The sequence below is a fragment of the Ctenopharyngodon idella genome, chromosome 4 (genome assembly GCF_019924925.1).
Source record: "Ctenopharyngodon idella isolate HZGC_01 chromosome 4, HZGC01, whole genome shotgun sequence".
NCBI lineage: Eukaryota > Metazoa > Chordata > Actinopteri > Cypriniformes > Xenocyprididae > Ctenopharyngodon > Ctenopharyngodon idella.
In genome coordinates this window covers 19,800,534-19,827,748 of record NC_067223.1, presented here as the reverse complement: position 1 = coordinate 19,827,748, position 27,215 = coordinate 19,800,534, and the positions used below count along the sequence as shown (strand labels likewise).

The window sequence follows — 27,215 nt, the reverse complement described above, 5'->3', positions numbered from 1 at the left end:
AATAAAAATCAGAAAATGGTTTAGATCAAATTCAGTTTATTAGTGGTAGTTCTTAGGTATAACAGTATTAACTCACGTTTAATTCAAAGTCAGAGTACTTCTTATTTATTCTTATGGAGCCTGATTGATTTAGTTTACCCCTAAACGTTAGTTAATGCATAGTAATAATGGATAGCTCTTCATTGGTTTATGATTAGTTCATATCTTCATGTTGAGAAATGGTCAGTTTCCTCAAAGTCAGTGTGTTCCTCTACTGGACGTTTTTGATTCTTGAATCAGCATGGCACTTCCTAACCCAGAGTCGCTGTAAACCAGAAAGGAGTCAGTTTAGATAGATATAGATAGATAGATAGATAGACAGATAGACAGATATTGTACCTTCAGGTTTAACGAGCTTGACATTCATGACTTTCTCCTGGTCTTAGGAATCCATTGCAGGTAACTATTTTAGCATAGTGCCAGACAGATTCCTTGGGAATGCGCGGTAAAGCGGGATCTGATCGATTTACATAGAAAAAGCCAAATCTTTCTTCAAAACCTGCCCCCCATTCCACATTGTCCATTAGTGACCAGGCAGTGTAGCCACGGAGGTCCACACCATCCAGCAAACACGCTAAAATGAAAACAAACAATAATATTAAAAAAGGCAAGGAAATGCATCACAGAAATCTATTGTTTAATGCTGTCCTTTTCAATCGTTTTACCTTTCAGGGCCTGATTGATATAGGTATTATAGTAGTGGATACGGTGGACGTCATTCAGATCTATTGGCCCTCGTTCTGATAAACCATTCTCTGTAACGTAAAGTGGAGGGTTTCCATATTCGTCTTTAATAAACTTCAGAATTTTTCGGAATCCCCCAGGAATTACTTTCAACCAGAAAGATCCAGATTCCAGCCATGTACGATCTGACTGAACTCCTACACCCCTGGAATAGATGGCAACATAATTTTTTATTTATTTTATTAAGTTTCACTGTAAAATGAAAATTCTGGGGATATCTGAGACTTCTATTACAATGGGGCATAATAGGTCCCCTTTAAAGGATTAGTTCACTTTCAAATAAAATTTTCCTGATAATTTACTCACCCCCATGTCATCCAAGATGTTCATGTCTTTCTTTCTTCAGTCGAAAAGAAATTAAGGTTTTTGATGAAAATATTCCAGGATTATTCTCCTTATATGATCGCCTTCCAAGTGGTTCCGCCAAAACCACACTTTCGTATTCTTCAAAAAGCTTACGCTGTATCTCCTACGCCTTCCCTATTCTACTTACAGAATGAACGCAGCGCCAGTTCCATTTTTTCCGTAAGTTGAATAGGGAAGGCGTAGGACATACAGCGTAAGCTTTTTGAAGAATACAAAAGTGTGGTTTTGGCGGAGGCACTTGGAAGGCGATCATTTGTTTATATAAAGCATATACATTTACATTTTTTTCGAAAATGACCGATCGTTTCTCTAGATAAGACCCTTATTCCTCGTCTGGTATCGTTTAAAGCCCTTTGAAGCTCCACTGAAACTGTAATTTCGACCTTCAACCGTTTGGAGGCCATTTAAGTCCACTATAAGGAGAATAATCCTGGAATGTTTTCATCAAAAACCTTCATTTCTTTTTGACTGAAGAAAGAAGGACATTGACATCTTGGATGACATGGGGGTGAGTAAATTATCAGGAAAATTTTATTTGAAAGTGGACTAATCCTTTAAACAAATTGGAGCTGAAACAGAATGACTACGGAATAAAACTGAAAGGTTACCGGTCTGCATCATAGTCCTCGTAGTCTTTGTAGTCCAAGTAATGGGTTAAGACAGAGGTGTAGTGGTTGAATCCAAAGTAATCATGAGTACCCTTAATCCTTGCTACTTCTTCAGGGGTAAATTCTGGAAGCCTGAAAAGATAAGAACGTAAAAGAATTTATAAGCACTGAAACTTTTGAAAACAAAGCTCAAAAACAAGATAACATATGAATTACCTTGACTGAGGTCGGCCAGCTGCTAAACTTCTCTGTCGAATTCTGTCTTTCATTACCTCAGGGTAATCTCCATTGAACACAGGATGAGCAAACCAACCCAGCATGAACTGTTTCAAGAAGAGCAGTGGCTTATTGTTTATTTATGCACATGGTTACACACTGTTCAATGAATGGTTGAATCGCAGATCTGTACCTGAACATAACGCTCGGCAGCATCCACATCTTCCTGTTTGTATGGGTTTCTTGGATAACCCCAGTCAGAGTTTAGAGTAATGCTAATAACGCCACGTTGTTTTGCACGATACTTGTCATTATACAGATGCCAGGCCTCAGCATGAGCCTTAATGAGGTTGTGTGCCGCAACATATGGTGCAGTGGCTGGTCTGGAATTTATACCTAGACACAGATAGACCATCAATAACCTTATTTTGCTTTATTAACTGATCATTTTTGTAAAATATGATTTAGCCTACCAATATTAGTGTATAATAAAAGCATAAAGGCGAACGATACCTGGTGCTGCATTTCCATAGCCATATCCTGCCAAGGCAGCATTGAGGGGTTCATTTAAAGTGATCCAGAACTTTACTCTGTCCCCCAGACTGTTAAATACAACATCAGCAAAGTCTCTGAACCTTTCGACAACGGTCTCATTCTCCCAGCCACCAACATCCTGGAGTGCTTGTGGGAGATCCCAGTGGTACAAGGTCACCTGCCAGATCAAAATGATTCATAGACTGTCAGAATTTGGTCAAAATCATTTAGGTTACCAGGGGGGATGCAAATTATTTCAAAAATAGTCTACCTGTGGCTGGATATCGGCTGCCACGAGTGCATCTACAAGCCTATTATAGTAGTTGAGTCCAGCTTCATTAATTTTCCTGGTTGTTCCATCTGGCAAAATTCTGGGCCATGAAACAGACAATCGGTAGTGGCCGACCTTCAGTTTTTTGATAATATCGATATCGTCAGCGATCCTGTTGTAGCTGTCACAGGCAATGTCACCGTTGTCATTATTAGACATTTTTGAAGGAGTGTGTGCATATTTATCCCAAATACTGAGACCTTTTCCATCTGTTCTCCAGGCGCCCTCTATCTGTGGTGTTAGAGCATAACATGAAACAAACATCATTTTTAAGCAAATATATGATTAAAAAAATACATAAATATGGCAAAAAAAAAGGATTGTACCTGATATGCAGCTGTTGCTGTGCTCCACATAAATCCCTCTGGGAATTGTGCGTATAACATTTCTTCCTCCTTTGGCATTGGAAAGCCATTATTTTTTATTATATCAAATAAGAGGTGAGCTGAGCGCTTTGGAGTTCTTGGGCGACTTGAGAGACCAAAGTTCACATGGTGAAGTCCATAGCTAGGATAGTAGCCATTTAGCCACTCAAAAGAGTCCATCAGAGAGCTAGCAATATAACCCTTAATACGTACTCCGTCCAGATTGTGCGCTAAAAAGACAATACATGTAAATGTGTTAAATGTACTTTTTTTGTAATATAATTTTTTCATATAGTTGACTCAAAATTTTAGTGCAAGTTTATTGATAAATTATAATTTGTACTTAAAAACATTTATAAGAATACTTCACAGACAAATACACATTGTGTACGCACTGTCAGTGAATAAGAACAATTGTTAACATACCTTTAAGAGCCTCATCAACATAAGTCTTAAGAAAGAATATTCGTTCAGTGTCATCAACCGTCATGGCCGGGCCTGTAGCCACACCATTTCCTGTTATATAAATCTCAGGGTCTCCATACTCTTCCTTTAACCAGTTCAGAAGTCTCCTGAGTCCATAAGAAACAGCTTTCTGGTCAGAAACAGCGGTATTTTCAGAGCCTTCTGGAAAGTCCTTCTCAACATCCTGGTCAGTCAGATAAGACACAACTTCAAGTGTGCTGGTCACATGGCGCACAACTTTGGTTGTGTATGTGTTAATGCAGAATACATCAGCTGTTCCTTGGATAAAGGCTTTTTCTTCATCAGTAAAAGAAGGCAAGCGGGATTCTTTCAAGCCTTGAAGTTCGCTCTTGTCGCTAACCTGCAACTTCATGGCTTCAGGGTAGTCGCCATTTTTAAATATAGGATGTGCAAACCAGCCTAGTTGGAACTGAAGGGCTCGATCAGCTGCCACCACCTCTCGAGGGATGTTGACGTCCAGGGGTTCTGCCCATTCAGCATTTAGACTAATGGATACAAGACCTCCTTGAGATGCCCTGTATTTCTCATCATAGGTGTGATATGCTTGTGCATGAGCTTTCAGAAGGTTGTGTGCAATCCTGTATGGAGCATCTCCTGGTTGCTGCACGTTAGGTGGAATCTGACCTAGGCCATATCCAGACCATGCAATTGTCTGGGGTTCATTAAATGTGATCCAAAACTTCACCCTGTCTCCAAATGTTGCATAACAGAAGTCACAATATTCATTGAATATGTTAATCAATTCGGGGTTGTCCCAACCATTGATGTTCTGTAAAGCCTGTGGCAGGTCCCAATGGTAGAGAGTCACCATGGGTGTGATATTGTTTGCCAGGAGACCATCAATGAGCCTGTTGTAGTAGTCCACTCCTTTCTGGTTAAGAGAAGATTTACGGCCACTAGGAAAAATTCGAGACCATGCCAAGGAGAATCTATAAGTCTCCACTTTAAGGGCTCTCAACATGTATAGGTCCTCGGCTATTTTATTGTAGCTGTCACATGCAACATTACCGTTTTCATTGTTCGGGATAGCACCAGGTTGTTGAGTGAAAGTATCCCAAACACTTGGTCCTTTTCCATCTGCATTCCAGCCACCTTCAACTTGATACGCTGAAGATGAAACGCCCCATTGGAATCCCTCTGAAAATGTTCCATAGTGATAAAGCTGTCTCTCAAACTTGGTCTGAGGGGAGAACTTTTGCCAAACAACCTTGGATTTTGAAGGAACTTCAGATGGTGGCAGACTAGGAAGTTTTGTGCTCTCAATTTTATTTCCATAGATTTGCACCTTAGAGCTTGCTGCAGTCTCAGCAAATCCATTACTCTCAATCACTTTTGAATAGTAATATGCTGATGCTTTGGGGACTCTTGGCCTGTCAGGATCATCAAAGTTCACATAGTGCAATCCAAATCGATGAGTGTAGCCTTGAGGACCCTCAAAACCATCCATAAGAGACTGGACTGTAAATCTCTGGATGACAACACCATCCAAATGCACAGCTGTAGTAGAAAGAAGTAGTTAGTAGATAGTGATCTTGTATAACTATATATAGTCTGATGTTAAGGTTTGGCAAGGGTTTTGTTATATTGGTAGAAGATTGTTTTAAGGTCAGTCTGTGTCAGATCTGACGTTGTTGGTGACCTAAATCTAAGGTTCGTAAAATTATGTCTAACATTTTCATATTACAATTCATAATTTCCAAGGATTTAGGTCACCAACTCACTGATTTCACACAGACTGAACTGTTATCACTAAAAATATTAATATAATCAAAGTTTTAAGTTAAAATACTTACCTTTCATTGCTTCATTAATGTAAGCTTTGAGATAGTCCACACGCTGATTGTCATTGAACACATCACCATAGATCTCAGTTGGCATTCCATTTCCTGTGATATAGATGGGCACCTTTGTGATGGATGTGTACTCTAAAAAGATGTAGTTCAATAACCGCCGAAGCCCCCACGGAACAGACTGGATCTGGTCAGAAACTGTGGAGGGCCATGTGGGGTCAGTAAAAGCCTCAAAGTCTCCAACATTATTGGGCCCAGCATCACATCTACCCAAGCTCTCACTAATCAGTCGGGAAGTGTGGTGGTTAAGTCCGAAGAAATCAGCTGTGCCTCGGATTCTTTTTTTCTCAGCCTCAGTGAAGACAGGGAGTCGTGCCAGCTCTACACCACAGGCACTTTTCTTTTTCTCTATTTGTTGCCTCAGCACGGCAGGATAGTCTCCATCTACAAATATAGGGTGAGCAAACCAGCCCAGCATGAAGTTCAGATAGCGCTCAGCTGCTGCTACATCCTGATTACTTAAGGGATTTTTTGGCTCTGCCCAATCGGAGTTAAGAGCAATGCCCACTTTTCCATTGTACAGTTTCCTGTAATTATCATTATAAATATGCCAGGCTTCAGCATGCGATCTCAGAATATTGTGCGTCACCTGCAAAAACAAGCAAAACATTGTCAATGTACTCTTTCTAAAATCATAAAATAGATGGTACTTTTTCTGAATGACAAACACACCTTGTAAGAGGCTATTATTGGGCTCTTTATACGTGGGGGATGTTCCCCTGTTCCATACCCCAAGTTGCTCACTGCCCAAGGGTTGCCGAAAGTGATCCATGTTTTGACTCTGTCTCCATAATGAGAAAAGCAAAAGTCAGAAAATTCTTTGAAAGCTTCCACAATAGAGTCGTCATTCCAGCCTCCTGAGTCCTGCAGAGCTTGGGGAAGGTCCCAATGATGCAGGGTAACAGTGGGCTCAATGCCTGATTCTAGAAGTGTGTTAATCATCTTGTCATAATAAGCAACCCCCTCGTCAACCAAACTTTCTTTCCGTCCAGTGGGGAAAATGCGAGCCCAGGAAATTGAGAACTGATAATTAGGTACCATCATGCCCCTAAGCACATACACATCATAGTCCACCTTATGATAACTATCACAGGCCAAATCAGTGGTCTGGTTCTGAAAGACATGACCCTCATGGCTAAAACGATCCCATATGGTCTCACCCTTCCCATCTTCAGCCCATCCACCCTCCACTTTGAAACTCTCACTGGAGATAGACCATTCAAAATCAACTGGGAATGAGCCACTCAGAAACTCATCACGCTCAGCTTCAGTTTGACTTTTGAATTTCTCCCAGACCTTCTGGTATGAGATTGCAGAAGCTGATATCTGTTGGACAGGATTCCTGAACTTCCTTTGCTTTGCATTACTGGAGCTCCAAAGAACAGCCAACAAGCTAAGAGAAAGAAATGCCTCTACAACCTTCATGATGACAGTTGCAAGAGGGGAAGAGTGTGGAAAGCTCTTTATAACCACCACTGTTGTCGGTTATACAATAGTTATACAATCAGTTATACAAGGGTGTCGGTTACACAATCAGTTATGCAGTTATACAAGACTATCAATTATACAGTCGTATCAGTTATACAATCATGCAGTTTAACTTTAATCCAACTAGTGATACAGTTTATGGCTGTCATTAAAGGTGTGTTCACACTTGTAATTCAGTTTGCTTGGTTTGTTTGGTCCAAACCCTCCCCCCCAAAAAATAGTCCTGGCCCGCTTAGCATTTACACTGACTTTTTAGCACGGAACCTAAAGATACCAAACCTAAAGGCATAGGGATATGTTCACAACCTGATTGCTTGACTTTTATTACATATATTTGGCATCAGAACTTACCGAACATCCAAAACAATGCTGTGTGCTGGGATAAATGCACTCATTGTATGTGCTTAGCCTACATATGAACTCGTGAAGATCTTATAAAATGTGTAAAGGAGTCAAAGCAGTGACAAGAATCCCTCCGTTACAAACATAAACAAAGATCTGCTGTGAAGAGACGCGGTTCCTTCAGTACCGAACTGTGATGGGCAACATTGCGAATATGATTTGAAAAAACAGGTACGCGTGAGTATTCTGTCGTTTTTAGTGTCACATCTTGTGACTTCATGTCCCATTTTTGGATTGTTTTAATGTCTTTGGTCTGTGTTGCGTTCATATTTTTTTTCAAACCGCACCAGAGTTAGTTTGGAAGACCCAAATTTTCAGCGGTCTCGGTCCACTTGTTTGGTGTACACCAGGGTTCGGATTAGGGCTGGGGATTGACCAATTCATGATTTCGATTTATTTTTTTATTTTTTTTACTGTTTAACTAGTCAACTTAAAAACTTAACTACAATATGATTTAAGTAACATTCTCTTTATTAACAATCTGGTTAAAAAAAAGTTCCATTCCAAGTGCACCACACATGAAGTGATCAACATGGTGTAAATGTAAAACAATTTGTTAAATATCTTTGCAGAAATATGCTTGAAATATGAAGACTAATGTTGTACAAACCTATCTTAAACACATTCTATATACTCAGAAATACTATGAAATAAGAAAATGCTAAATATTTCTTAGCCAAAAAGCAATAGCAATAAATAACACCAGTAATAGGCTATTAACAGCAAATGCTTTGTAAAAACAGAAAACAACAGCAGCTTTCAGCCTGTCACCATCATGCAAACATGAAATATCAAACAGGTTTACAGGTTTTTGTATTCATTGCGCTATTTGTCCAATTGTGTTTATGTTTGGCAGACATGTTTAGGTGTTGCACTTGTGTCTTTTGCAGCGTCTCATCCATGAAACGGCTTTCTAAAAACATGGCGGTCGAGTTAAAAAAAAAAAAAAGCTCAACTCGCGTTTAATAACTTTGCCTTTTTTCCCCCTCATTCCACTGCCTGCGTCTCATTTTTATAACGCATTTCTGAATGAACAGCCACTTAAGAAGTGATGTGTTCTACGTTCATAGAGCGTCACATGAGAGCGGTTAATCTGGCGCGCCGGCACCATCACTTCCACTTCTCCTAATATGGTTATCATTGCTGTATTGTCAACATGTCTAATTGTAACACTTGCTAACATTTTTATTCAAAATCGCAATTTCTCTATTAAAAAAATAAAATAAAATCGAGGCAAAACATTAAATTCAAATTAATCGGAAAAATCGCCCAGCCCTAGTTCGGATGGCAGCGTTCACACTTATTCAAATGAACCACACCAACAGAGCAATCGCACCAGGGGCCTCATTTATAAAGCATGCGTACGCACAGATTTGATCTTAGAGTTGTCACATGTCTTGTGTTTTCTGTGACCTAGTTTTCCCCCATTCTGTTTAATTAGTCATTTTGTTCACCTGTGTCCTGTTAATTATCTTGTTGAGTTCCCTTTGTTTGCCACTTGTGTATATATACCCTGTGTTCTCCCTCATTCCTTGTCCGTTCTCATTGATGTTTAGTTGTGTATATTGAGTTCCTGCCTGTTTCTGTTATTAAATATTACTCCACGTATTCTCCTTCGTCCTTGAGGCCTCATATACACGTCACGTAACAAGAGTGTGTGTACGCTTAAATCCACGCCAACGCTCATATTTATAAAAACGGTCTTTGACGTGGAAAAGTGCTTAAAGCCACGTCAGGGTCTGAGCAGATGTACACACTTTTCATTGTCAGATCACTGTAGGTTTTTAGAAAACTAAGCTATTCTTGCAGCTCGCTAAGGATTTGGACGATGACTGTTGATCTTTTATATGTAAATGACATTAATTAGGTGTTGTTTACAACGCGGGGAACTGAAACCATTCAGCTGTGCGCAAGTTCAAGATTATTTGCGATTTATAGATTTCACATCTGAAAGAGAGGCGTACGCTCGTTTTCTGTGTGTACGTTCATTCTATAAATCACACGTATGCACATCTGAGAAATTATCGTAAGATCAAATTTAGGATGGTTTCTGCAGAACATTTTATAAATGAGGCCCCAGGGTTCATTTTAATCAAACAAAACGAGCCAAATGTCAAGTTTTTATACTCTGGAATAAGATTAGTTATCCCTTTAAAAAAACACTGGGTTTACAATGAACAGTGTTAGTTTACCCCAAAATGAAAATTCTGTTATTAATTACTCACCCTCATGTTGATACAAACTTGTAAGACTTTCTTTCATCTTTGGAAATGAAGATCTTTTTGATGAAATCGAAGAGATGTCTGTCCCTCCATTGACTGCCTTTGCAACGACCACTTTGACACTTCAAAAAGTTCATAAGGAGATCGGAAAACTAATCCTTATGAATCAAGCTGTTTAGTCTAAAATTTCTGAAGGGACTAGATCGCTTTTTTATGATGAATAGATTTAATTTAGGCTTTTACTCACATGTAGATAACAGAAAATTTGGACTAAACTGCTTGACTCATTGGATTAGTTTGTTTTCCGATCTCTTTATGAACTTTTTGAAGCATCAAAATGTTTGTTGCAAAGGCAGTCAATAGAGAGACAGAAATCTCTCAGATTTTAATAAATCTTGTTCCGAAGATGAACAAAATCTTACAAATTTTGGAAAGACATGAGAGTGAGTAATTAATGACATAATTTTCATTTTGGGGTGAACTAACCCTTTAAAACAAGTCTCATAAACATTTTTTTTTTTTTTGTCCTCACTTAAACATCTACTGCATAAATTTGAATGAAATCCATCCTTTTCATTTGTGCTAAACTTGTTGTGAAACAAATTTCTTAAGTAATTGTGACGTCCGTAAGTTATGCCTATCAAACACAAAAGGGAGATAAAAGATAGCAGATAGCAGATATTAATTCTTATCTAACAAACCTTATATTGTAAAATCAATATTCAAGTACCTTGTACTAGAGTGGTTAGTGGATGGATTAATAGGATGCATTGTGGCAGATTTTCCCATGAAGCTCTCAGTTGCTAAAAAGACTTTATTAAAAAATGTATTGATTTTCAGAGATAGTCCTGGCTGCAGATAAACTCTTAATTGTTTGGGCATTTTAATATTCATGAAGATAATGAAAAAGATGCATTGATATTGGCATTTAGAAACTTTCTAAACACTACTGGACTCCCAATAGAGTTTAGAATGTTTCTAAAATTTGGGAGTTAGACAACACGTGTCAGAACACACTCATTGATGTAAATCATACTTTAGATTTAAAATTAACACATGGAAAATATATAATAAAATTATATGACTTATATGACTTTCTTTTCTCTGAGGAACATAATCGAAGAAATATTAATAAATATCCTGACGCATCTGAGCTTTATAATGGCAGTGAACGGGACCCACGAGTATGAGCTGAAGAAAGTGTCTCCATCCACATCCATCCATCATAAACATATTTCACACGGCTCCGGGGGGGAAAATAAAGGCCTTCTGAAGCGAAGCGATGCACTTGCGTAAGAAAAACATCCATATTTAACAAGATATGAAGTCAATTATCTAGCTTCCGCCAGACTGCCTTCCGTATTCAAATTATGGAAAACGGAACTGGTACTGCCTTAGTTCCGTAAGTTGAATAGGGAAGGACATACAGCGTAAGCTTTTTGAAGAATACAGAAGGCGGTCTGGCGCAAGCACTTGCAAGGCGATCAATTGTGTTTATAAAGCATATACATTTTTTTTTTTTTTTTTAGAAAATGACTAGATAAGACACTTATTCCTCGTCTGGTATTGTTTAAAGCCCTTTGAAACTGTAATTTTGAACTTGAACCGTTTGGGGTCCATTGAAGTCCACTATAAGGAGAATAATCCTGGAATGTTTTCCTCAAAAACCTTAATTTCTTTTCGACTGAATAAAGAAAGACATAAACATCTTGGATGACATGGGGGTGAGTAAATTATCAGGAAATTTTTATTTGAAAGTGAACTAATCCTTTAATAATATATTTTTTTTTGCATTGACAGGAAATCTATTACTATCTATAACCATCATAAAAATCTAAGTGTTAACATAAAACATAAGTGAAAGGAAGAGAGAAGGACAGAGATCTACTATTCAAAAGGACAGAATATGTTATTTAGAAACCTAAATAAAACGTTCCACAAGCATCCATCTAGCAGAGACCAGTGATACGGCATTTCATACTTCTTTTTGATTAGTTACTTTTATTTTACTGGCAAAATACGGTGGATTTATTTAGAATTTTTCCACATAAGGGACAGTGTGATATGCTAGCTTGCCTTCTTTCTGCATCCCGATTTGACTTCCATTTGTAATTACATAACAGATGTTGTCTATCAATAAAACTAAATAAATAGGGATATCTATCAAAGTAACTGTAACTGCTGCTCTTTATGAGAAAAATTCTTATTTCCAATGTGTAAAGATGTTGAAGTCAAATAAATATTTAAAACTTTACTTTTTATACTGGTTTACATTTAACTAAAAAAAAATAAAATGAAGCTTTCCGGTACATTTGTAATATCAGTGATATGATGCCATGACACCTTAGAGAAAAAATCCTGCACATATGCTGTGTGGTCCACAAAAATATTAATAACAATAATTATAAAAATATATGAAAACACAATATTAAAAATACTAATATAAACATCATATATAAATATATACAGTTTAAGTTAAGTTGGTTATTGAAAAAATAAGGTAATGATTAATAAAGTAATCATTTTCAGATAGCCAAGGTGTTTTCAAGCTGCAAACATTCATAACATTATGTGCAAACTGATTGTAAATATTTTAACATTGACAGTAATTTAAACTTTGTCAAACAAACACTTTTTTATGAACATAAACACAATTATTCAGCATCTAACTTTAAGGGAAAGTTCAGCAAATTAGCATTGTATACGTGCGTTTAAATGCGTCATTGATTTTACGGATCACTTATTTATTTATTACAGGTCATTAACATGGAAGTGTTTACTTGATAACGTCCTTTCATCAGAATCTTTCAACTGACAAGCAATAAATGAAAAACCTTGAACATAAGTAACACAATATGATTGTAACATCTTGTTCCCTCATTTCAAGGACATGTCAGTAACAGGAGATGTTCCATTTCAGTAGCTGCGTCCCAATTCCCAATTTTTTTGAGATAAACTGCCAAATTACACATTTAAATGTAAATTTTGGGTTTCAAAGTACTCAAATATCATATGTAAAAATATCATACAAATGTAAAAAAACAAACAAACAAACATTTAAAGCAGTTCAAATGTTTACATATATCTTACTAAGATGCGATTTTATATAGGTTACACTCTTTATTATATACAGAAATGGACCATGGTGAACATATTTAGACAGGATGTGAACCCTGTTTTGTTTTTTTTAGACAGTTGAATATAACTTTCGAAAAAGTCCAGTACAAACATTATTGCCACTCATCAACTGCAGCTTTCACAGTTGCTAAGCGACAAGAACAATACTCCGTAGGCTAGATTTGCTGGCTTTGAAGGATGCAACCTCTGAATTGGGACGAAGCTAGTATCAGCAAAGTCCCTTTAAGACAAGTCATTTCACTCGGCGGCCATCTTTGAAACGCCTCTCGGGCATTCAAGTGCAGCTCCTATCTCTTTGAATGGGGAAACGTCAAATTCTCCAAAGCTGTTTACCAAGCTTTCGATTAAATTTCATATTTGAAATCACCAATGAAATCTAACAACAACTGTCTCATAAATTTTGATTCTAAACGCTTGAATCATGACAAAAAAACTGAATTATTCTAGCTGGATCAAGCTAATGCGCATGCGCAATCCTAAATGCGCGTCTCTTGTGCCTCATTTCGGAGGCACGCGTCTGACTGTTTCTATAGGAACCGGAGCTTCTAACGGCAGCTGCAGTGACGCGATGACTTTACCAATCGGTGATTGGCTCTTATTTAGAAGGCGGGATTATTCCGCCATATTGCGCATTGCACTTTCTCCCATTCAAAACAATAGTAGTGACGTGTCTTGTGTTATTCTATAGTCATTTGTGTGCCCATGGGCGTGCTGGTCTGAAAACGAGGTGTGTTCAGGTGCATTGTTGGCGTGTTGCTATTTTGAGGTGACTGAAATAGACTGCGCCATTGACCAACTGAAACCTGCTCTAAAGTCAATGCCGTGGTATTTATTTATTTTTTGTTATTTAAAGAGTGCGTTAGTAATATACGGGTGCACAACATGCGTACACTCTGCTTATTACACAAACACAGCAGCACACAAACATGCCAAATATTAAAAATAAAAGGATTACAATGTAAATTGTTATTATTGTGTGCATAAAGATAAAAATGCTTTGGTGGAATCTAGCTTGTCCCGTAGATTGTCTGCTCACACGCTTTAACCTCACGCACGAGCAGATCCGTTTCTATGGAGCCCCGCACATGACATGCAAGAAAAAAAATTTAATCGTGCGCACGATTTACTATTTCGTTCCCTCGATTTTTCCTGCATGTCATGTCCGGGGCTCCGTACGTTTCTTCACTAGAGAAGCGTTGGTTTTTCTGCTTGCAAATTCCGCCGTGTAAATAGCAAATCCACCATGTCAAGAGCACAACTGGCTTTTAAAGCGAATGGGAGATGAGACTCTGATTGGTTTATTGCACATTACGCCCAAAACACACCCATTACTCATTAAGAGTACAACCCTTTTAGACCGCGCACCGACCATTTTTCCCATCGTTAAACTAGCAAAAGTGGATTGCGCCGTGCACTTCAGACCATGCGCTTAGATCATTAAAATATTGCCCATAGGCTTCAAAAAAGTCGCAGTTATATGTTTGTCATAATTATATCTATGTCAAACAGAACATATATTAAAAAAAAACCTTAATTGTATGTATAAAATTCTGTACACATATACCACAAATACATACAAATATCAACAATATATATAAATAATTCCTACAAAAATATAAAAAATATGAATGAATTATTTTGATACATGTTTGTAAATTTTAAGCTTGAGGAAGACTGTGGAGAGTTGGAATTATCTGCACCGTATCCACCTGGAGAAGGCAGAAAAAAGTATTTAGAAATAGTTCATTAAATTTAATTTTTTTTCACTACTGGCCCTTTTTTGTGTGGCTGGTGATTTCCTGACATCTGGTTAATGGGCAGAATTTCAGGGGGTTCAAAGTAAAAGCAAGAATCTACTAGCTACCAAAGTTTTTACTAGTATAGAAAGCAAACTTAGTGACATGGTTTAGTGCTTAAAAAAAAAACCTGACCTCTGACCACAGGCCATAACTCTGAGAATTTAGATGGAGTGGGGGGAAAAAAACATCAAAAGACAAAAGAAAGTAATAATTAGAAAATAAGGCGTTTTTTTTATTCAGCCAAAACATTTTATCACACATACTTGTAGATGAATGGTCTCTGCGTGGCATCGTTCATCTGGGTGTGGCTATACATCTTTCTGGCTCAGCTCTGGTAGGCAGATAATGAATCTCATTGGCATCCTTTTCAGCTGGATAGAAGACACATAATAGGAATTAGGCCTGCAATAACGTTTTGCTGTTATAAAAAGCTTTTTAAAATCGGTATGCAAAACTAAAATACAACTCATCTATTATGTTATAAGAATATAATATTTTTTAATGTTTTTACGACTCACAATTAAGTATACTTACAAAAAGCTTTAATCCTCACAATCAAGGATACTAACAAGATCTGCCTCCTGGGCATATTTTAAATCTCCCACGGTTCATGCCTAAAGGATATAATGACTTAAGATTGAAACTTCATTTACATTCTCTTTGTAAGGGTTTACGTTTCATATGACCCCCTCTTCGATGTTGTGATATTTGTTCTATAACAGCAAAACTCTGAAAAAGAATGGGACCTTTCACTAAAATGGAAATTTAATTTCTAATCTGTAAATGTTGATAAAAGTATGTTGTGGGAAGAGAAAAATTCTCTCTTTTAATTGAGAAAAAGAAGCAAAATGTTTGTTAATATATAAATCCTCCAAGGTTAAAATACCACTTAGCCTCCACATGTTGAATCTGAAAGAGAAGGGGTAAATGCCTGATTGCTATATATTGAGGCAAAAATAACAGGGTCAGGTAATCTGCTTCCCTTCTTAATTTGGTGCCATATTTTCAAAAAGTTTGAAACAATAAAATTAGTATAAAAACCTAAAATCTCACCTATGGCATCTACAGAGCCTGGGCTGGCCGTGGACAATACTTTATATATTGGACTGAAAAAAAAGTTAAAAAAAAAAGAAGTAAAAGTGAAGTATAAATACTTCTAAAATAAGCGTATGACTAAAAAGGATTGTTATTCTTTTTCAGTCTTGTAAAACAATAAGTTGAAGGTATTTTAAAACATTACTTGTATCCATGATAGAAAAATAACTAATAACTAATAAGGCATGACATTTATGTGGCTGGTATGTTTGTTCTGTCTATATCTGTAAATCTACAGTGCATCTGGAAAGCATTCACAGCGTTTCACTTTTCCCACATTTTGTTATGTTACAGCCTTATTCCAAAAGGGATTCAATTCATTATTTTCCTCAAAATTCTACAAACAATACCCCATAACGTGAAAGAAGTTTGTTTGAAATCTTTGCAAATTTATTAAAAGTATTCACAGCCTTTGCTCAATACTTTGTTGAAGCACCTTTGGCACCAATTAAAGAAGCACCTTTGGCACCAATTAAAGCCTTGAGTCTTTTTTGAGTATGATGCTACAAGCATCATACTCGGGTTCAAGTCTAGGCTCTGGCTGGGCCACTCAAGGACATTCACAGAGTGTACCATAGCCAATCCTTTGTTATCTTGGCATATAAGATTGGTTGTCCTGTTGGAAGATGAACCTTCACCCCAGTCTGAGGTCCAGAGCGCTCTGGAGCAGGTTTTTATCAAGGATGTCTCTGTACTTTGCTGCATTCATTTTTCCCTCAATCCTGACTAGTCTCCCAGTTCCCCACAGCATGATGCTGCCACCACCATGCTTCACTGTAGGGATGGTATTGGCCAGGTGATGAGCGGTGCCTGGTTTCCTCCAGACATGACGCTTGCTATACAGGCCAAAGAGTTCAATCTTTGTTTCATCAGACCAGAGGATTTTGTTTCTCATGGTCTGAGAGTCCTCCAGGTGGGCTGTCATGTGCCTTTTACTGAGGAGTGGCTTCCGTCTGGCCACTCTACCATACAGGCCTGAATGGTGGAGTGCTGCAGAGATGGTTGTTCTTCTGGAAGGTTCTCCTCTCTCCACAGAGAAACGCTGGAGCTCTGTCAGAGTGACCATCAGGTTCTTGGTCACCTCCCTGACTAAAGCCCTTCTCCCCCAATCGCTCAGTTTGGCCGGGCGGCCCGCTCTAGGAAGAGGCCTGGTGGTTCCAAACTTCTTCCATTTGCGGATGATGGAGGCCACTGTGCTCATTCGGACCTTCAATGCTGCAGAAATTGTTCTGTACCCTTCCCCAGATCTGTGCCTCGATACAATCCTGTCTCGGAGGTCTACAGACAATTCCTTGAACCTCATGGCTTGGTTTGTGCTCTGACATGCACTGTTAACTGTGGGACCTTATATAGACAGATGTGTTCCTTTCCAAATCATGTCCACTCAACTGAATTTACCACAGGTGGACTCCAATCAAGTTGTAGAAACATCTCAAGGATGATCAGTTGAAACAAGATGCACCTGAGCTCAATTTTGAGTGTCATGGCAAAGGCTGTGAATACTTACTGATTTTTTATTTTTTTATTTGTAATAAATTTGCAAAGATTTCAAACAAACTTCTTTCACGTTGTCATTAGTGGGTATTGTTTGTAGAATTTTGAGGAAAATAATGAATTGAATCCCTTTTGGAATAAGGCTGTAACATAACAAAATGTGGAAAAAGTGAAGCGCTGTGAATACTTTCCAGATGCACTGTATATCCTGAAAATCAGACCTCTAAACATTGACTCTATGGAATAAATAACATAAACATAATGTTGATACATTTTACCATTTACAGTAATCTTATATGAAACATCAGTTGTTAATGAACTTTGCCTTCAGACTTTATTGGTCATAATATCAATGTTTATGCTGCATTATCTGATTAAGCGAAGATATCAAATCTGTCTGTTTTCGCCTTTTATTATATCTGTTATGTAGGTGAGTATGTAAGGCTTTAATAAAACTCCCCGCAGGAGTAATAAATAAATTATCTGTGATCTGTAAAATCAATGACGTATTTAAATGTACTTATGTATCACTGATTTGCTAAGCTTTCCCTTACAAGTTAGATGCTGAATAATTGTGTTCATGTTGAAAAAACAACATTTGTTTGATTTAAATTACCACAATGTGCATTATTTTTCTGATATGTACAATCAATTTGCACAATGTTATGAATGTATGCAGCTTGAAAACCACTAGGCTATCTGAAAATTATTTAATTTAAACCAGTTTAATTTAAACTGTATATATTTTAATATACATTATGTTTATATTAGTAAATTTAATATTGTGTTTTCATATATTTTTATAATTGTTGTTTTGAATCCTGTCATGTGTTTTGACTGGCACCCTGGGCCGAGCACAGATTTAGGGCCCTATGAGTTCGGTGACGTGGAAAACGCAGATGGACTTGTGGAATCAAGTGTTTTATACCTTCATTTGATTACAACCGGTTTTGATAATGAATTTGTATTAAATCAACACAGAATTTCTGAATAATTTAAACATTTCATGAGGCCCTATTATTGTAAAAACAAGTAATAAATTGTTAAAGTTTTATGAGTTTAAATAATTAAACATGCTTTTTGATTATTAAAATGTAATTAAACTATTGCAATGTCAAATTATAGTTTCATGGTTTCAATTAATTACACATGCAAATGCTTTTTGATAATTTGCTGGGGGAAAAAAATCATTTTCATAGGGACCTATAGATCCCAGCAACTTTGTTTTTATGCATTTGTGTGAATCTTGCTAAAGTGAATATTTTGGCATGGATTTCTAATGTAGCCATTGTCCTCTGACCAAGGCAGGTATTCGACTAAGATGTGTGATTTAAAACCTTTGCTATTTCTCACAAATTAGTGTCAGGCTCAAAATAAAGCACAGGTTAACAAGACAAGAAGGTTGTGAGTTCCAAAGTAACTGATCGAAAGAAGTATGAAATGCCGGATCACTGGTTTCTGCTGGACAGATGCTTGTGGAATGTTTTATTTAGGTTTCTACATAACGTATTCTGTACTTTTGAAGAGAAAATCTCTCTCTCTCTCTCACTTAATAATGTTTTATGTTAACACTGTGTATTATGTACATTTGTATAATGGTTATACATAGTAATAGATTGTCTGTGTCAATCCCCCCAAAATATGACTGAAATAGTCAAATTTTGTTATTGAATTTATTAAAACATTAATTTTAATGTTTGAATGTGTTAAATAATTTTAATGAACCTGATTGCTACTATCTGTTGTACACTAGGTGGTGATGTAATGCCACGGTCTCACTTCAAAAATCTTATCCATTATCTGATAATTATGTTTGGAGAGAATTTTTTTTTATTATGCACTGTATTACAGAATTTATATATATATATATATAAATTCACACACAGTATCTCACAGAAGTGAGTCCACCCCTCACATTTTTGTAAATATTTTATTATATCTTTTCATGTGACAACACTGAAGAATTACACTTTGCTACAATGTAGCAATGTACAGCTTGTATAACAGCTTGTATAACTGTGTAAATTTGCAGTCCCCTCAAAATAACTCAACACACAGCCATTCATGTCTAAACCGCTGGCCACAAAAGTGAGTACACCCCTAAGTGAAAATGTCCAAATTGGGCCCAATTAGCCATTTTCTTTCCCCGGTGTCATGTGACTCATTAGTGTTACAAGGTCTCAGGTGTGAATGGGGAGCAGGTGTGTTAAATTTGGTGTTATCGCTCTCACTCTCTCATACTGGTCACTGGAAGTTCAACATGGTCCCTCATGGCAAAGAACTCTCTGAAGATCTGAAAAAAAGAATTGTTACTCTACATAAAGATGGTGAGATACTGTGTGTGTATATATATATATATATATATATATATATATATATATATATTTCTAATATGCTGGACCTTTTATTGAGAGTAGCCCATATTTACCTGTTGAGACGTGCCTTCACAAGCAACCGTAAGAGCTTTTGCGATGTTTGAGTCGACGGAGGCGCAACATGTGAAAGGTGCATTTGCAAAATATGCTGTATTTTTGTAAGTCCGCTAGGTGCCGTTAGTGTCACAGAAACGACATACTTCACCTTTAAATGTATCAGTTTAGCACACAGATCTAAATCAGACACGACAAATAAAAAACATGGCATCAATTTAAATGTATGCCAGATGCACTTTTTAAATGAATAATTAAAAATAAGTATAACATAATTAGTATTAGCAGCCTATTATAAATAAAAATAAAATGTAATTATAATAAATATAAGTAGGCTATAATAAATAAAAATCAGTATTCTTCAAAAAATAAGTTGAAATTATGTAAACTGATGACTTTAACAAACGCACAGACTATCGATTAACATCCTCTGATGCCTAGTAGGACTGTCTTAAACAATTTATAAGTTTTCATTAAAAAATCCCTATGGAGAAAATGAAATATTATGAAAATAGTTTTAGTTATGATTTTTCCCCCATTTGGTTAAGTCTAGTTAGTTTTGTATCAAATACAATGTGATTTTCGGTGATCGAGATCTGGCAGCAGCTCATTTTTCCTCTTGGGCAAGCTATGAGCTCACAGCTTATCCTGCTTATGAAATCCGCCATAGGCCAGCAAACCAATGAGAACGCGGGACAATGATGACGCTCCATAACAAAAGCGTGCGAAGGCGCAAAAGCTGCTGTAGATCAGCTTACCCCGGAAGTCTCCGTAACTGGCAGATTTAAAGAAAATTACCGTCGTTTGGCAAATAAATAAATTATGGACAGTTACATACATGCAAAATGGGGGAAGGGGGAAGTTATTCTGATTAAAGATTTTGAGGGCACGTGAATTAAAAAAATAGTGTGGACAGATAAATCATTTAAAATAAATTTTTTTTTTGGATGCAATTGCAATTACAAAAATGTGGCTTTTTTTGTGGCAACAACAGCTAAACTGTTCCCAGGTATAAATGATTTCTGCACCCAAACATGGCTGGGTTTTTTTTATTTATTTTTTTTAAGACAGCAGTATGTGAACAGGACTTTTATTTTGGTGCGGTGGTGTGACGTCATAAGGCGGCGCCACGCTGCTGCTATTTGTTGTGATTCGGCTAAAAAAAAAGGTTTGTGGTTTTAAGCATTTTAAGTGTTTCAATCAATACAAACTGTTTCAATACATTTTTTTCTTTTACTAGCTATGTAAAAATAGTGATTTATGATTGAAAATATCATTATATTCAATGCAATGCTTTATTCAGCATTAATGAACATAAATGTGTGTGAATTGTGAATTAGTTTATTGTAAACACGAACTCGGTCACTGGCAAGTAGTGATGGAGAAACTGAGCTTTTTTCCGAGTCACACATGCTGGTTAAAACAGTGTAAAGAGAAAACAAACATGTTAATAATAACTTTCACAAACCAATATCAGATATTTCCATGAATTTGCACTATATTAAATGTAAATTACTAATCATATACAAATAAAAATCACAACTAACTAGAAAGTGTCTGTAAATTTATGATCATGAATTTGTATCGCACGTTTGATAATTGATAAGTGTGATAGTTAACTAGTGGTTAGTCAAAAAAGACTAACCACTAGTTAACTATCACACTGACTCCCTTACTAGTGTGCTGACTACTGAACTAGGGAGCTGATTGAGACGCACCCAGAGATTTAGTTTGAAATTATATTTCTTTCTGTTAATTATTCTCATCTTAAACATGATGATATGTCTAAACACACAGAAAAACTCCCGGTAAAGCGACTGAGATCCATGTGACGCTATTATAAAGATGGCGTTTATTAAAGAGGAGAGTGAAGACATGAAGATAAAAGAAGTATTCAGAGTGACTCAAGAAGATACTGAGGAACAAACAAAGATTGTGTTTATTAAAGAGGAGAGTGAAGAAATGAAGATTGAAGAAACATTCAGTGTGAAACAAGAAGATACTGAGGAACAAACAGGTTGGTTTCATTCTCAAAGCTGAACATTTGATCCTTATTAAAATGTCCAGATCTGCAGTAAGTGAAGTAAGTTTTATTTGACATGGAGTGGGTTCCTCGTGTAACATTAAACCCGAACCTACTGAAAAATCCAGAATAAACCAGCATGAATTCCATGTCGGTCCAGGCTGGTTTATGCTGGTTAGAGCTGGTATAGTGCTCACTGCATCAAATAGGTGTTTGTTTGTTTTTTTTATTGAACGTAAATGTGTGTCAGCAGTGTGTGTAAACAACCACCCTATAATGGTAAAAATCCATCCACTCCCTTTTTAATATTCCTCATAAATCATAAACTGTGGCTGTGTTTGAAACTGCATACTCTTGAGTAGGTAATTGAATAAGTAATTACATCACGACTGCTAAAAAATTAGTAGTAGTAATAATAATAATAATACATTTTATTTATAGGTGCCTTTCACGACACCTAAGGTCACCTTACAAATCTTTCTAAAAACATAAGTATAACAACAAGAGACAAAGCATATTATAATATACATTACACACTGATATTGCTCAATACATGTGCAATCCTAAATAAGCCTGTTTAACCCTCTGGGGTCTGAGGATTTTTGGGGCCCTGGAGTAGTTTTGACATGCCTTGACATTTGTGGTTTATTCAGAAGCTAATAAACATATTAATGGCTAGGGAGGGGCTAACAGGTGCTTCAGCACCCCCAAGAAAGACCAAAGCACCCCCACAAAATTTTCAGCAATTAGGCTGTGTTATATTTAATAAATAAGTTAATAATAAAACAACAAATGTAAACAAAATAAAAACATTTGACTCATCACGCATGCAGGACGTGATTTGCAGCTACTGGCGCACTTTTAGTAATGTCATTGCATTTTATTTTAAAGTGGGATGGTTCCTTGTGCCAAGAGCTGTCCCCAACTAAAGACTTTTCTTGTAGTCGTTCGTTTAGGCCATTAATCGTTTAGTCGCATGTTTATATAAAAATTAATTAAAATAACAAATAGCCTACTAAACCATCCTTTAATAACCTGTCTAGCTATTAGGGCTGGGTATTGAGACAATTTTCACGATTCGATTTGATTCGATTATGATTTCGATTTTATTCGATTCAATATCGATTATTTTGGATGTAGTATATCAGTTACAGTACATGCAAATTACATACAAATTTTCTAGAGGAAAAAAATCTCAACTAATGGGAGTCAGTTGGTACTACTATAATAATAATGAAGGTTAAATTAACTTATTTATATACAAACACTTATCACACTCAATGTTTTTTATTATAAATAAAGTTTAGAATTACATCATCATATTTCTACTCCAATTTGTTTTTTTTTTTAAATATAAACATTTAAGTCGTGGCTGTCATAACTGATTTATTCAAACATGCATTAAATATTGAAGAACATTAAAAATTATAATGAATATGTCAAGGTGCATAGCTATATTTATCAGAATGCTGCTTTCTAAAATTCATTTTTCTAGCTGACTAATGAGTTTATGGTCACTGAATATGTTTTTCTGAGGTAAATGTGACGTTGCGTGACATGTGTTTTATTGACGTCTTTCCGAGGTTGAAACACTGATTGAGCTATTACACGATACATGATACGGATTTTGGTAAGTTGTACCGTATATTTTAACATTCCTTCAGATGTTTAGTCGTGTTTATTTCACGCTGTAACTGGTATTAAAGCGGAGGAGAGGATGTTCACATGCGCTCCGTGCTGCCGCTTCTCTTTAACTGAGGCGCTAAAGCGATCTGTCACGCCACATTAAACAGCACCAAAACGGTATTTATTTTTTGAATCTCATAATAAGATGGACGTCATTTGAAATCTGAGACTTTGCTTCATATCAAAAGTAACAAAGCACAAAGAATATTGCGATTTATTGGATGGAAGGCGCGCTACATTTTCTGTTCATTCATCAACTGAAAACAGACTAGACTAATCGATTCTTGGGATTTAAGAATCGATATCGGTTCGTAAAAATGAGAATTTATTAAAATCGAGAAATCGATATTACGCAGCACCTGTGACCCCCTGCTTGCACAGGGAGCGTGCCTTGCAACCATGGAGGCATTTGTGAGAGATGCTGCATAATATCATTGCGCCTGCTGCACCCATGGTACGGCAGCAAATTTCCTTGATTATTACGCCGGAATGAGAGTATAGTTCCTAGTCATATCGGCCTAGAAAATCACAACGTTTCATTTTCCGTCTGTCTTAGTACACGATGTAACTTAAGAAGAGTCAAGTTTTAAATAGGAAAAATATCGAAACTCTTTGGTCATTTTTTAACGAGATGCTAACGGTCTAATCAGATTCAATGAACTATGCTAAGCTATGCTAAAAGTGGTACCGCCAGACCCGGAGATCGGCTGAATGGATTCGAAAACGGCAAAACTCAACTGTTTAACTCTAGGGGAGTTGGAAAATGAGCCTATTTTCATAAAAAGTGGAGTGTTCCTTTAATAGCAAGTATATCCCAGTGCTTTTTGTTGTTTGCTCAAAATTCTCTGGCGCCGCCCCTGTTAATGGCAAAAGTGTTATTGCGCAGTATTCAGCATGAACTGGGCTACCATTATATGTGAGCTGTGTTGTGTAAGTTACTTTAAAAAAGTAATTAATTACTAATTACATCATCAATGTTGTATTTAAAATACTTTTCTAATTACTCTTTCTGGAAAATTATTTAATTACTCAATAAGTAACTCAACTCATTACTAATTACTTCTTAAAATCCCTATAAACCTTGACCGGATAGACAATAGAAAGGAAACTTAATAATTTAAATATGAAAAATCTAGTAGTCGGTACCGGTACCATCAAAAGCGCACAATACTCGATACCAAAGTCAGTACCACAGTAAAAATATTTAAAGATACAAAAAACAATGCAATATATTTTTTCAGGTAGGTAGTAAGTAAAAATACTACAGAAATTGAATAATAAAATATAAAATAACTCTGCATAGTCATAATGTCATAACTGTATAAATTAAATATAGATTAATCCTTATTAAAGCTTTTCTTTTGTTGTTTGATTATCATTTATAATACAGACAGCCAACAAACAGTAGCATGTTTTAAAGGCTGCTGTCTAATGGATGGAGACAACATGCTGTTACACTGTTTACATTCTCATAACCAACGCAAAGAAGTTGGCCAAGATGGGCATTTTGACATAACGTGTGTATTTGAACTTTTATGTGTAATAAACCGCGAAAATCTGACACTAACGCACAGCAGTTCATTTTTTTTTTTTAAAGTGCCATTTATCGGTTTTTGCAAATTAACTCTTCAAATGTTTTTTTTAATTTTTTTTTACTTGAAGCAAATGTTGTTTTTTCCATTTATTTTCTTGTCAGAGTGCCCTAGAATGCTTCGTTTACATGTTAAAATCACAAAAAAATTGAAGTGGGAGCAGTCAGGGGGGTATATGCAAAAACTCGGTGGTATGCCTGCGTATAACCTACTACACTACAGACTGTGTTTTGTATGTGTTGAATATGGAACGCTACTGTGATATCCTAAATATGGGACGATTCTATTACATGGAACGGTTGGCAACCTAGCCACTGGTTGAAATGTCCATAAATGTGTCTTTCACTTACTATTAACTGTACTATTGACTGTACTATTAAACTGGGGTTAACTTGTATTTGTCTTTTTTCACCTTAGACCTGATGGTGCTGAAAGAGGAGAGTGAAGAACTGAATGGAATGGAAGAGAAGCATCAGGATTTAATAACTGAAGAAAAATCTTTTAGTTGCTCACAGACTAAAAAGACTTCCACACAAAAAAGAGTTCAGAAACCAGCATCTACACGTTTCACCTGCCAAGAGTGTGGAAAGAGTTTCACTCAGCATGCAAACCTTAAAATACACATGAGAGTTCACACCGGGGAGAAGCCTTTTACCTGCCAAGAGTGTGGAAAGAGTTTTACTCAGCATGCAAACCTTGAAATGCACATGAGAGTTCACACAGGGGAGAAGCCTTTTACCTGCCAAGAGTGTGGAAAGAGTTTTACTCAGCATGCAAACCTTGAAATGCACATGAGAGTTCACACAGGGGAGAAGCCTTTTACCTGCCAACAGTGTGGAAAAAGTTTCGCTGGAAAAGGAAACCTAAAAAAACACATGAGAATTCACACTGGAGGGAGCCCTTTCACCTGTCAACAGTGTGGGAAAAGTTTTACTCTAAGTCAAAGCCTTAAAGTTCACATGAGAATTCACACTGGAGAAAATTGTTTCACCTGCCAACAGTGTGGAAAAAGTTATATTCAAGATCATAGCCTTCAAGTTCACATGAGAGTTCACACTGGAGAAAAGCCTTTCACCTGCCAACAGTGTGGAAAAAGTTTCAATCAAAAAAACAGCCTTAAAAGCCACATGAGAGTTCACACTGAGGAGAAGCCTTTTACCTGCCAACAGTGTGGAAAAAGTTTCACTGGAAAAGGAAACCTTAAAGTCCACATGAGAATTCACACTGGAGAGAGCCCTTTCACCTGCCAACAGTGTGGGAAAAGTTATACTCAAAGTCAAAACCTTAAAGTCCACATGCGAGTTCACACTGAAGAGAAGCCTTACACATGCCCTCACTGTGGAAAGAGTTTTTCACATAAATCAACAATTATAGCCCACGTTAGAATTCACACTGGAGAAAAGCCGTACTCATGTGATCGGTGTGGAAAGAGTTTCAGACGTCAAGTAAACCTTATTTGCCATATGAGGGTTCACTCAAGACGGAACAATTTTGTATGTCATCAGTGCGGAATGAGTTTCACGGACGGGAATCATCTTGCAAATCATGTAACAACTCACACTGGAGAGAAGCTTTTAACGAATCATCGGTTTGATAAGAGTTTCACAAATCACACAGACCTGAAACGTCATTTGAAAACTCATTCTAGAAAGAAATTGCGACGTTCCTCAGTGTGACGAGATTTAGAAAAGATTTCAAAAATCACCTGCAGATTCGCTCTAAAAGAGGGCCATTTAATTTTTTTGCCATCACACTTACAGATACATCTAAAAAGCCATTCAGATGTGAGACCCTATTTCTGTATTTTGTGTGGAGTTTTAAAGTTTAGTTTGTCCGATACATCAGAATCATTATATTGTATAAATAAACAACCATCTTGTTGTTAAATTTTCTTTATTAATAAAAGGATATAAACTGAATGGAATCTGGACTTTTTGATCTGGGCTCTTCTTTTATGACATCTGGAAGCTGATTCCAGCTGTGAGTTGCATAATAGCTAAACACTGTCTAATTATCTACAGTGGTATGAACAATTCTGTGAAACCTTACATAATATCTGGATTTCTGCATTGATTACCAAATCTGTGGTCTGACCTTAATGTAATTTATAATCATGAAAAAATGAAGTAATCAGACTGTTTTTCTACTGAATACAAATAAAGAGTTAGTTCACCCAAAAATGAAAATTATCCCCTTACTCATCCTCAAGCCATCCTAGGAGTATATGACTTCTTTCAGACAAACACAATCAGAGTTCTAATCACACTCTGTAACTAACGTAACCTCGGTTCCCTTAGATACGGAACGA

The 27,215-nt window shown here is 36.6% G+C and overlaps 3 protein-coding genes across 6 annotated transcripts in view; 2 read left to right on the top strand and 1 right to left on the bottom strand.

Annotated features, from left to right (window-relative positions):
• LOC127510688 (gastrula zinc finger protein XlCGF7.1-like) overlaps window positions 1-27,215 on the top strand; it is a 201,910-nt gene that overhangs the window by 48,032 nt on the left and 126,663 nt on the right. The window lies entirely within an intron of this gene.
• LOC127510573 (lactase/phlorizin hydrolase-like) lies at window positions 20-6,966 on the bottom strand. Its single transcript, XM_051890193.1, has 12 exons — window positions 6,212-6,966; window positions 5,483-6,128; window positions 3,630-5,186; window positions 3,165-3,433; window positions 2,779-3,069; window positions 2,487-2,685; window positions 2,167-2,369; window positions 1,974-2,080; window positions 1,758-1,889; window positions 705-928; window positions 379-613; window positions 20-304 (listed from the first exon to the last, which is right to left on the bottom strand). Exons 1-11 carry the CDS (start codon window positions 6,962-6,964, stop codon window positions 387-389), a joined length of 4,608 nt encoding a protein of 1,535 aa, XP_051746153.1. The 5' UTR covers window positions 6,965-6,966; the 3' UTR covers window positions 20-304; window positions 379-386.
• LOC127510634 (gastrula zinc finger protein XlCGF57.1-like) lies at window positions 20,699-26,837 on the top strand. The gene is made up of 3 exons (XM_051890466.1): window positions 20,699-20,774; window positions 21,404-21,623; window positions 25,325-26,837. Exons 2-3 carry the CDS (start codon window positions 21,452-21,454, stop codon window positions 26,581-26,583), a joined length of 1,431 nt encoding a protein of 476 aa, XP_051746426.1. The 5' UTR covers window positions 20,699-20,774; window positions 21,404-21,451; the 3' UTR covers window positions 26,584-26,837.